A 12406-nucleotide genomic window follows, 5' to 3' on the forward strand; every position below is an offset into this window, starting at 1 on the left:
GGGTTTCCTGCCAGCACAGGTCAAAATTGCCCTTAAAAACTTTGCCAGAGTTCCTTGAAAACAAGATTCCTGTGTTTCTGACTGTTATATATATATTTTAAATCTGCTTCCAAATAAATGTCGTGGTTCCGTTTATATGTACTGCAACAGTCGTTACTGCAATGCCCGTCAAACTCGGGGCTTTGCTTCGAGGTCCCTTCCCCTTTTCTTTCTACACACTCTCCCCGCTCAGTGCTTTACAGGAGACAAAATTAAATGAAATTAATGTAAACTCATATCCTGTCCCCAGATGACCTACCTGCTATTGGCAGGGACAGCACTAAAGATGACTGTAACTAAAAAGGGTGAACAAAACCGGTTCTCTGCTTCCACGTGCGTGACTGCGCTCAGTAGCAGGGGTTGGTTTTGGGGGGCTGGGGGGGGACACAGCTTGCAAAGCAAAGCCCTTGGCGAACGGGAAACATCCCCAAGGCAGGCAGGGCTGGGGGGAGCCGGTCGCTGCCGGGGTGGCTCGCGCAGCAATTTCACACGAAGCCGGTTTCCTTGTGGAAAAAGCACGCAGGGCAGGAGGGCGTTTGCTCATGCAGATGCCACCCGTGTGCTCTTTCAGGATTGCACGCAGCTATTAAATGGGACAAAGTTTGGGTTTGCCTTTTACTGCGGGTTTATCTGGGGAGCGGTGCTGCGGGCGGCGAGGGGGTGTCCCGGCTCCCGGACTTTGCCCGGTGCTGCCCGGGCTTCGGCTCCGGGCCAGGCGAGAGGGCTCACACGAGCACCCAACGCCCCCGGGGCCCCCGGCCACGGCTCCGGCATGGACGTGGGTTGCAGGGGCACCTGCGAAGGTGGGCAAGCGCAGGGTGGGAAAAACTTGTGTTCCCCCTTTGCAGGGTCCCTGTTGTCCCAAACCCCCTGGGCCTCTGCAATAAAAACTCAGGCCCAGGTGAGTAAACCCCCTCCCCAGCTCCAAGGGCACGGCCGGCAGCACCGCGCCGGGTTTCGGCGTTTTCTCCGGTGCCCGGCGTGGGAAGGCACGGTGCCCCGGTGCAGGCTGCCTGCGTGCCTCTCCCGGCCCCGTGCAGCTTTTCCTGCAGCACCAAAGGCGCTTCTTTCTTATTCCGGCTCTCAAAGCGGCCCAAACCAAACCGTTCCCTGTGCAGCCCAAAATGTCCTTTTCCCGGCGAGAGGGGCAGCTGGGATGCTGCCGTGGATGGGGCGCAGCTGGGGCAGCAGGAGCCGGCGGCAGCACGGGCTTTTGGCCGCAGGTGAAAACATCTGCTGACGGGAAGCGGGTCCCTTATTTTGTGCAAACCCAGGCGGTTCCCGCAGCCCGCTCGGCACAGCAGCCTGCTGCCAAACCCCAGCGTGCCGTGGCCGGCGAGACCCGAATCCCTTTCAGCGACGCTTCGGCACCACACAGGACAGCAGGAATGTGCTGAGCACGGGCAAACCGGGGTGGGATAATCACATCCCACATCCCCCAGACCCTTGCACCCCTGAACCCCTGCAGGACCGGACCGCTGCACCCCCAGATCCCTGCCACCCCGCTTTTGGGAGAGGTAAACCCCCAGGTCAGGAGTCAGCAGCCGGCCTTGCTGTGCAAAGAGCAGCAGACGGCGTTATCCCCAACGTGGGGTCCCGCACCCCAACTTTTCTCCTTTCCTGCACACGGATGGGGTCACAGGGGGACAGCTGCTGTCCTCGCTCGCGGTTTCCCATCTCTGCCGATGAAAGCCGAGGGTGCGATGGTTTGCTTTCGGTGCAGGGAGCCCAGCGCTGCATGAAACACCCCGTACCAGACCGGCTGGCTTAGTATCAAATCCCCAGCACCCCGCACCCGCTCTTCTGGGGCCAGGACTTGGGATTTTGGGGACAGTTGGCCCCCGCCACCTACATCTGCACAACCCGACCCCACGGCCGCGGGGAGGGGGCATGGCTCTTGCTTGGGGAAAGGCGAACGTCTCTCCCGGGAAAATTCCGTCCCTGTGAAGTGCCACCGAGCCAGGCTTTTTGGCTGGACTGCGGTGACCCGGGTGGTTAGGAAAGCTGCTGGCACGGTGCCCGGCTCCAGAGCCAAACCCAGCCGGAGCCGCGCTTCCCGGCTGCCCTGTGCGCTCCCAGGCGCCGGCTAAAGTCACACCCCGAATGCCAGCAGGGATTGCTTCAGCTGAACCCCGCTTTTATTTCCATCAGGGATGGAGAAACTCCTGCAAAGGGAGGGGAAACTCATATAAACGGGGGGTTCTACCCCACCGCAAAGGTGGATTCAGAGCTCCCGTGTCAGGAGGTACGCCCGCCTGCCTTTCCCCAAACTGATGGCCGGGTTTGCTTTTTCGGTGGTTTTAGTGCCCTGTGGGCGTGCTGGCGGGTTACCCACAGCCCCTAACCCTGCCACGGCCGGGCTCAGCCCTGCGTGGGATGCAGGCTTTTCCCGTGGCCCCATCCCGTACGCTCCGTCTCTGCCCTTGCTTTGCTGCCGGCACTGACTGGGAGACACGGTGGTCCGTGCCCGAGCGAGAAGCATCCACCGATGGCGTGCGGGAAAGCCGGGTCCGCAGACCTGGGTCAACGCCGGGCTCCCGCTCCGCTCTGCAAGGAGGCAAAGTTGAGCGCGCCGAGGTTTGCCGAGCATCAGAGGCTGGGGGGTCTGCTCCCGCAGGGATCCGGGATGGCGCAGGCAGGGATGCCCCGGCCCGGGAAGGTGAAGGTGGATGCTGCTGCCTGCACCGGCTGGAAACAGCGGGGTCAGCCGGGGTGCCGGGGTTGGCTCAGCAAGACGGGACTGGGTGCCGGCTGGGAAAATGCAGCGGACTGTTGGACCAGAGGCCGCCCCCGGGGGAATGTGCAAGCTGGCGTTTGCTTTGCAAAGGTGATCGCTGCCCTTGTTATCCAGCAGATTCAAAGGGGAGCGAAAACGCTCGCCCGGAACGCGCGGCGAGCATGGCTGGGGTGTCGTGCTGCTCGGCAGCGCCGGCGGCGTGTTTCTGCGACGCTGAGCAAAGGGCCAGACCCAGGACCTTCACGTAGCAAAGGGATGGCCGGGGGGGGGTCAGCGGAGCTGGAGAAAGGTCCCACGCAGGACAGCAGCAAGGCGGGGGACCCAGGGAGGGGATGGGGACGTCGCTGAAAACAGGACCGGGGCCACGCGAGCATGGGGACAGCACAAAGTCGAGCGAAACGGGAGCCGAAAGGCCCCGGCACCTTGCTGCGGGGCAGGAGGGGCAGCCGTGGCCGGGACCACCCGGCGGGCAGCCCCCCGCAGCCCCCCGGGAAGGGGTTTGGCCGGCTGCCGGCCCCGCTGCCCCCCCCCCCCCGCTCCCACCCCTTCGGCTCGGATGGGGCTTCGTCACCTCTCGCTGACACCATTTGATGTTTGGTCTCATTCCCAAAAACTTAAACCAACTTTTTGCTTTTACGTGCAGGAAATGCGTCTCTGGCTGGCCAAGCCCGTGCCTCCCGCAGCCGAACTGAAGGCAGGACCCGGGTGGGCATCTCCTAAACCCCTGCCTGTTAACCCAGCGCTCTCGAACCACCAAGCAGCTAAAACCCACGGCCCCAGAGAACATTTGGGGCCGGGGGGCCGCCAGCGCAGGGGGAAGAGCCAAGCCCGACGCAGCTCCTGGGCCCCCCGTCTCTGCGATGCTGAACGCAGAGGGGATTGCCGGCATCAGCCTGGAGACTTATGAAAGTCAGGATTAAAGGGCTGGGGGGGGGGCCTGAGGGGGAGCAAAACACCCCGGGCGTGTTTTGGCAGGCGATGAAAGGAAGGTTTAGCAGCAGCTGCCAGCTGGGAGCTGATGGAGGGACAACTGCGGGTCCGACTCCGTACCGGGCTCCCCAGGAGAGCAGCCACGGTGCATCCCCAGTACGGCCAGTTTCTCTCTCCCCGCTGCAAAGCAGGAGGGACCTGCATGCCTCCTGAGCATCCTCGCTGCTTCTCTGGACAAAGGGAGGGAAGGAAAACTGCCCCTAGCTGGGAAACCTGCAGGGAAAATGCAGTTTTAGAGCATCGCCTGCCGTCATTGCTGGCACGGGTCAGGGTGCTGCTGCTACCGAGGGGAGAGAAAAGAGGCTTCAGCTGCTTTTCAGTTGCCTTTGAGACAGATTTAGCTCTGCGGCCGGCCACAGATGGGGCTGCGTGGCCAGACCGCCTGCGAGATACAATCTGAGATCTCTCAGTGAAGCCGGAGACTTTAGTTGCTAATAGAGAGACAGCAAATTAACCGAACTTAATTCGGAGGGTCACCACACAATGCTTCCACCTGTTTTGCTGCGGTCCTGCCATCTGCCACCCCTCTACCTGATGCAAAAGAGGCTTTTTTTCCCTTTCTCCTGACGCCGTGGGCTTCGTTAAGTCGTGTCATATCTCATCAGGGCTGCAGCGGCAGGACAATGGGCAGCGAGAGCCGAGCCGGGGGAACATATGCAAACTTTTGGAAGCTTTCCTTGCCGTAGCCGGCACAACCGAGGGGCTACTTAAATGGCTCTCTATATTCTGCTGTGGAAAACAGTTTCATACCCAGATCTTGTTTTTCCAAATGGCTAATTAAGTGATTCTGCGAGCAGAGTGTCGAACGCCGCTCTGCATCGCTCAGCTGCGCTCACCGGCACGCCGCACCACGCTTCAGCAAACGCCGCCGTGGAAAACGGCCGCTGCTGTTTACGAGCCGAAGGGAAACGCCAACGCAAGCAAACCTTTAAAGCACAGGCTGCCAAAAGCTCCGCGAGGGACCACCAAGGGTCCCGTCTGCAGCCCCAGTCTGCCGGCGCCGGTGGGACCGTGCCAGCTCGCAGCCCGGGTTGGGCAAGCGTTTTGGCACTCGCCGCGGGAGGATGGAGGCTTTTAGGTGCGACAGCTGAGAAAGCGTGATCTTTGACACAGCTCTCATTAGAAGGGATCCTCCCCGGAGGTCTCCCGGGCTGAGACGGGCCATATGGCAGCAAAAGTAAGTTCCCGGAGAAACCCCAAGTTCGACCCCGCACTTGGAAACCCTGTGGAGGGGCCGGCGAGGGCGAGATGCCCCAGCTGGCCTGGGGAGGGTGGGCTGGGGGAGCAGGTCTCCTCCGCCGGGCTCAAACACCCACGGTTTAGCTAAGTCAGCATCAGAAGAACAAGCTCGAGCACCCAGCTGCAGAGCGGTCTTATGGCTCCGGCCGACACGAAGCTTTCCTTCGCCGTAGCGGCAGTCGAGGAGAGTCCAGTCCACCAGGGATATTTGCAGGGAGAAGCACCGGCAGGCATCGTTCGCAGCGTAACTGCCACCAGCAACACACCGTGGCTGTGGTCGGCACGCCAGGCGCCGGCGCAGGAGCCCGCCAGCCGGCGTAGCACGGCGCGGTGCGCCGGTGGCTCTGCCGGAATGCCACCGTCCCCACCGCCGGTGCGGTAAGTCGGGATAACTCTGCAACTTCCGAGCACTACAGGCTTCAGACTGCGCTCAGGAAAGGTATTTCTTGCAAGGATTGGCGCAAGCTGTAATGCCTGTGACTCACCAGGGAATTATAGCGTGGCCTAGCAGAAGACAAACTGGGGAGAGGGAGGAGAGCACTGCTCAACAGCAGAAGGACGCATGCCGAGCTGCAGCCGTCGGAAACACTGGCCGTGCTCCGGAGCTTGCCTTTCCTTACCGCTCACGTCGGGAAAGGTGCCGGTCACCGCGCTGCTGCCCGCCCAACCTGAGGTGCAGGCGCCGTCAGGAGGGTGACCGTCGTGGTTTAACCAGGACGGCGACGCGGGTACCCGACGGCTGGGCGTCAGCATCGCCCGCGCCGGGGAACCTCGCGCCGTCCCGAACACGAGCGGCGAGCCCACGCCGCGCCAGCCCCAGCTAACGACGCGTGAGCCGGAGGCCAGAGCTGCCGAAGCTGCCTCCAAAGTTTGGGGTTTCTCAACGGGCCGCCTTACCTTTCCCGGCCAGCAAGGCTGGAAGTGAAACTACACGTTTACTACACACAGAGCACATATTTTAAGACTCCGCTGCCTTATTTGCCCCCTTTGGGTCCAACACGGAATAGTACAAGAGGTGGCGGGGTGTCCGCTAAGGCAAGGCTGGGGGTGACCCCCACCCTGGGCAGGGACGCGGAGGGGCCAATGCAAACCCCAAAATGGATGTCGGCGGCAGACGCACGGATCAGAAACCACGTCCCCCGCCGAGGCGAAAGCTGGAGAACCGTGAGTTCCTGGAAGGACGGCGGCACGGGGAGGGCAGCGTCCCCCACGCTCGCGTCCCCAGCACCGCGGACGCTCTCCAGGGCTGGGGGTTAAATCACATCGTGCCACTCGGGACGGGCGCGGGTCCCTTCCACCTCCCCGGTTGGCTCTCGGCATAAAGGCAGCTGCGCCGGCGCTGCCGCCACGAGCCGCAAAACGCCACCGGCAGCATTACGCCGAGGAATGGCCGTACCGCGCGAAAACCACGCACAAAAATATCGTTTGCTTTCACCGCTGCCGGGGCTGCAAGAGCGTCCCAGGTGTTTTGCAATCGCGCGTGCCGAGGTTTTGGTGAGGTTATTTCCCGAGCGTGTCGGTGGTCACTCGAAGGGGAACGGCAAGAGCGCAATCTTTGCGGTTGCGGGGAAGACGGACGGCTTCATCCTAATTGTGAATTTAAAGGGAAACTCGTGGTTTTTGGAGGCCTAACAGGCGGCACCGCCGGGCCGCTCTGACGACGTCCCGCTACAGAAACACGTTCGGCTTTACCGGGCCAAGCTCTGCTACCGACGGCAAAGCCGGACCGAGACGCACGACCTCCGCCGTACCCGGCCCTACCTTACCGGTACCGCCAACGCTCACCCTCCAAGGGCCTGGCCCGCGCTCCCACCCGCTATCTCCCGGTACCACCGTAAACCGGTGACAAGGGGAAACGGCAAGCAGCGGAGGAATAACACCGGGGCGGCTGCTGCGCCCACCCGCAACCCAGCTTTACCCCCGGGCCAGAACAGCAGGGCTGGCAGCTCTTACCGCAGCTTTTTACGGTTTAAGGGGAAAAAATGCGTGTTACCGTTACCGTTCCCCGTCCCCCCCGCAGGCGGCCCGGGAACGGCGTCTGCTCGTTCCTTTTTGGGGGATGGGGTGGGATGGGATGGGATGGGATGGGATGGATCGAACCAGCGCTGCCCGCAACAGCCGGGCTCCGCCGGCGCCGGCGGCGCGCGCTGCCCGCTCCCCGCCCCTCTCCTACAGGCGAACGCCCCGCCCCCTCCTTCCCGCAACCAATCAGCAGCCGCCTCCCCGTCGGTTCCCGTGGTTGCCCGGCCGGTAGGCAGAGGCGAGGCGGCGGGGGTTTCGGTTCGGCCGTTCTTAGAGCGGAGGGGGGGGGGGGGGGGGGAGCGGCCTCATTTGCATGAACCAATGGGGAGAAAATATGCAAATGCGGCCGGCGCGGGTTGGCCGGGCGCGAGTCGGATAACGCCCGGGGGGCGCCTTTGTTCCGCAGAGGCGGCGGCGGCGCGGAGCGAGCGGGGCGGGCACCGGCACCGGCACCGGCACCGGGACCCCCAGCTCCACTATGACTCTGGAGGAGCTGCCCGGGGACCACCGCACCGCCGGGAGGTAAGGGACGGGGACGGTAGGCGGGGGGGGGGAGCGGCGGAGGAGGAGTTTGGGTCCCGGTTGACCGGTGGCGGCGGCGGCCTGTCTGTGCTTGTCCCGGCGGCAGGATGGAGCAGGCGGGGGACGCGCTGGAGGAGGTGCTGAGCAAGGCGCTGAGCCAGCGGAGCCTCACCCTCGGTGTCTACGAGGCCGCCAAGCTGCTCAACGTGTGAGTGACCCCCCCCCCCCCCGGTACCCCCCGGTACCCCCCCCCCAGCCCCTCCGGTGACGGCGGCTGTCCCCGCAGAGACCCGGACAACGTGGTGCTGTGCCTGCTGGCGGCCGACGAAGAGGAGGCGGGGGACGCGGCGCTGCAGATCCACTTCACCTTGATCCAGGCTTTCTGTTGCGAGAACGACATCAACATCTTACGCGTCAGTAACCCGGCCAGGCTGGCCCAGCTCCTGCTGCCCGCCACCGGCCCCGACTCGCCCGCCGACCTCCACTGCGTCCTCGTCACGGTGAGGGGGACCCGGGGCGGGGGGGGGGGGGGACGGACGCGACACCGGGACCCCCCCCCCCCCCAAACCCGAGCGCTGCCGGTAGCCCCGCGCCTCGGAGCATCCCGCCCGGTTCTCCCGGCGCCCACGGCTCCTCGGGGTCCCTCGTGGCCGGCGGATTCCCGAGGGCCGCGGCGGGACCGGCGGCTCGTCCCGAACCGGCCGCCGCGGTCTGGCTCCAAGGCGTTAACTCGTCTTGCCAGTAAGCAGCGGCGAACAGGCAGAGCACGTCGGGGTTTTGGGGTTTTTTGGTTTTTTTTTTTTTTTTTTCCTCCTGCGGAGCCCGGGTTCGAGCGCAACTTCGAAATGTCATTCGGTCAAACCGGGGCGCGGCGGCGGCCGCGGCCCTCACCGGGGGCTCAGGTCCGTACCCGCACGCAGGGGGATCCCGCAGGAAACTTGATTTCTTTTTTTTTTTTTTTTTTTTTTTTTTTTCCATGTTCTTTTTCCTACTCTGCCCTGGAGTCCGAGGCTGCAAAACTCCTCGCGTGGTTCTGGGGTTGGTTTGTTTGTTTGCCTTAGTGGCAATTTAAGATGATTCACGCTCCTGGGTTTTCTGCTGTGCTTTTTCTTTCTGTGGGGGTTGTTTTTGCTTCTCTGTTAAAACGCTTCCCCCCCCCTTCTCCCTTTCTTTCCAGAACCCCCATGCCTCGCAGTGGAAGGATCCAGCGCTGAGTCAGCTGATGTGCTTCTGCCGGGAGAGTCGCTACATGGATCAGTGGGTGCCAGTGATTAACCTCCCCGAGCGGTGACCGCGCCGGGCCGAAAACGAACTGAACCGAATTGCACTGAAGTTTTGCAATATTTTAGCAGTTGCTCAGGAAGTAACTCCCTGCCCTGGCGAGAGGATTGCGGGGGGGGGGGGGTGGGTGGGGAGGAAAAAAAGAAAAAAAAAAGAAAAAAAAAAGAAACAACAAAAAAAAAAGATAAAACTGATGTCAAGGGGGGGGGTAGGCTGAAGTTGAACTACGTGTTGTGTGGGACTTCTTTGAAGAAAAGTGACTCCGAAGCGGCGGGGATGAGCGTGGAAGCGAAGGGAAGAGCAGCGCCTGCGTCGCCGGAGGAAGGAGCCCTGCCTGACGCGCGGGGGTGCCGCACGGCCGGGTTACTCACCGAAAACACCCAACACCCTTCACGGTTTTTTTTTTAAAGTGCAACTTAACAGTTCCTGGTTTAAGTACCTTAAAGAGCAAAAAGGTTAATCGAAACATTTTACAAACAATTTTATTGTATTTTTGGGATGTTAATTCTCAAGTTTTTATGCTAAGATATATAATAAGTTATTTTATGATATTGATGAAAAAATTATTTATACTCCGAGGTTTGAGAACCAGAATGCCCTTAAGCAGTTGGTCTGCAACCACACATCTTTTAACAGTTGGCTGTTAAAAGCAGCTACATTAATATAATTGTTTGAAATTGGATAGTGTTTTGTTTTTTGGGGTTTTTGGTTGTGTTTTGGTTTTTTTGTTTTCCTTTTTTTTTTTTTTTTTGGAAATAAAGTTTAAACTCAAACCCTTGGTCCTGGGGTTTATTTTCTTACCCCACTTATCAGCATACAGCCAAAAGGGCTCATCTGGCAGCTGCTTCCTTGTCCTGGCCATGGGCAAGGTCCTGTGTGGGTTTATTCCTGGCCCCTCCCAAGCCATTAAACGAAAAAGCAGCTGATGTGCTGCAGGAAATGTTGGAAATGTTATTTATTTTTCTTGAACGCTGCCACTTCTTAACAGCAGAGTTGGAAAAAAAAAAAAAACAAAACCAAACCCCCGAGAGGGAGCGGTATTTTAGAGGCTCCAACAGTCCTGCAGAGCCTGAGTTTTCCTGGAAGGTGGGGAAACCCGATTCCTCGGAGGAGGAAAACTTGACCCGCCGTTTCCTTTCCCAGGAAGGTGTCTGTCCAAACCTTGCACCGCAGACTGCTGCAAACCCTCCCGGATTTATTCCCTGTGCACCCCCAGCACAGCCCGCGCCCCCCCAGGGTTAGGGGGTTTCTGTGCCGGGCTCTTCTTTTAATTACATCTATATGCTGGCAAGCAAAAAAGCCGTACTCTGCGCGGCAGAAATCTCCAGGCCCCAAGAAAGCAGGAAAACAGCCTCCCGCACGCCCACACCGCTTGCTGCCGGCAAAAGCCTTGTGCCACCCACGCTTCCCCGGGGGGGGGGACGGGACGGGACGATGCCGGTGACCTACATCGGGGCTTCCCTCGTTGCACATGTGTGCCGCAGCCCGGCACGCTGCACCCCGGACCCCCCCAGCCCACCCACCACCACCACCACCACCGCAGCCTCGCGCCGTGGCCGGCACGTAGCTCAGGACCGGGCGGACGCTGTCCTCGGCCCCCGGGGACGTGGCATCACCATCAGCCCACGGCAGCGGGAGTCACGCTCGCCGCCCGACACGGCACGCAGCCGGGGAAAAAAAAAAGAAAACACACGGATGAGCCCCAGCAAGGAGTTCGGGTCAGGCTCAGGCACGGTAGCTGTACAAATGTAATTTTAGCTTCGTTATTATGGCATTTCAAAAGCAAATACACCCCAAGAGTTGATCCGCTGGCTGTTGCCTCCGTGCACACGTATTTAAAGATCCTCTTTCTGTTGCATGTTACTTCAGCGGCACAAATGTCAGACAGGGAGGAGAAAATTTCACCGGGTCTGACCGTAAACCCACGCAAATCCAGCTCTGGGGATCTCTTACCCTCCTCTGCCGTCGTACACCAGCCGCTCTGTTGCTCTTTCCTAAGCGTGTAACAGAGGGCGGGTGGATCAATCACGTTTTGGGAATTAATTGGAGATACTTGCTATTTCGCCAAGCTCAAACTTGATCCGAAACTCCCCAAATCCCTGTTTTCTCCCGGTGTCTCCCCCAGCCCCTGTCCCCACACTACAAACTGCCCGGCCAGGACCCGTGGGTGGTCCCGGAGCCACATGGCCCAGCACGCACCCCTACACCCAAACGCTCTTTTTTTCCCCCAAAACCAGCCAGCTCTGAGGAGGGGGTGGGGGTCCCCCTGCCTGGCCATGTGCCAAGCCCTCCCAAAAACACCCAAGAAAGGCATCCCGGGGTGGGGGGCAAAGCCAGACCGGAGCCCAGCAGCATCCACCCGCCGGGAAAGCACGAGCTGCCGGGAAAGGTGGGAAGGGAAGGGCGTACGACACGTACCGGGAAGGACGTTTATTCCGAAAACCGGCCAAAAGGAGGTGTAAGCAGCAGCCGCACGTGGCGATGGGACATCATCGGACTCCGGAGCGGGGCCTGGAGAGCTGGACTCAAGATCCCGCTCCGCATTCCCATTGCTGCACCCCCTCATTTAAAATGGGTGCTGGTTTGGGGCTTAACTGCACGGCAGCCTCAAAAGCAAAACCCATCAAGACAAGAGCGACCAATTCAAGCAAAACCCGATCGTTTTTGGCAAAGCCAGCCTGCCGGCTCCCCGGGTCGATGGCTGTGCTTCGCACAGGGGACTGCAGACCCCAGGGGACAGCCCCGGGGAGGGACACCGGCGTTTTGGGGACCGGGATGACGGCCCCGCACCCGGCACACTGAGCTCAGCCAAAAGAGGGATGGGTCAGGATTGCTTGGGGACAAAGGATGTGGAAAGTATATAAAAAAAGAAAGAAAGAAAGAAAGAAAGAAAGAAAACAAAATCTCCCCCAAACAGAACCGAGGCTTTACCAAGCATCTTTAGTAAATCTAAACAAACTTTTTTTTTTAATAATAATAAAGAACACCCAGCTTCTGTCACTGCTCCAGGGCCGAGGTGTCCTGCAGCTCTCACCCCTGCCGCAATGCTCATCCAAATAACCCCATCCTAGCCCAGAAGAACTGTGAGCAGATCTCATCAGATCTCCTTTTTTAACCCACTTTTAGCCTATCGGTTTGACATGAGCAGGTCCTACCTGAGACAAGATTTAAACACCACCAGCAAGCACGCTTGAGGGTCTCGGTAGGGGCCATCCCACCCGGGGGCTGCAGAAGACCTGTCCTGCTGTCACCCAATGCTACAGGGACAGCCGGGTTCTCTTGGGGACCCTTGGCAGGTTAGGAGGGGTCAGGATTAGGGGGTACCAGTCCCACCATCCTGCACCAGGTTATCCCTATCCTGACCCCATTCCCACGGAGGAAACACCCGGCAAGGCACCAGCGCAGCAGCAGCGAGTCCAACCTTTGCAGCTCACCAGCTCCAGGAGGCCAAGGAAAACGAGCGACGAAAAGCTGGGAGCATAGAAAAAGCAGAAATATTTTAGCAAGGGGCTATTTTAGCAAGAGGCGGGTCTCCAAGCCACCAACCGGCCCTTCTCCCTTTAATGCAACACAGTA

The 12406-nt window shown here is 60.1% G+C and overlaps 1 protein-coding gene across 1 annotated transcript; it reads left to right on the forward strand.

Moving 5' to 3' along the window:
• The first annotated feature begins 7399 nt into the window (after nucleotides 1-7399).
• Nucleotides 7400-9560, forward strand: GADD45A (growth arrest and DNA damage inducible alpha). Its single transcript, XM_052801286.1, has 4 exons — nucleotides 7400-7549; nucleotides 7656-7757; nucleotides 7836-8049; nucleotides 8727-9560. The coding sequence occupies exons 1-4, from the start codon at nucleotides 7506-7508 to the stop codon at nucleotides 8838-8840; spliced, it is 474 nt and encodes a 157-aa protein (XP_052657246.1). The 5' UTR covers nucleotides 7400-7505; the 3' UTR covers nucleotides 8841-9560.
• The last annotated feature ends 2846 nt before the right edge of the window (nucleotides 9561-12406 follow it).

Source organism: Harpia harpyja, chromosome 11 (assembly GCF_026419915.1).
Source record: "Harpia harpyja isolate bHarHar1 chromosome 11, bHarHar1 primary haplotype, whole genome shotgun sequence".
In the NCBI taxonomy this organism is placed as follows: domain Eukaryota; kingdom Metazoa; phylum Chordata; class Aves; order Accipitriformes; family Accipitridae; genus Harpia; species Harpia harpyja.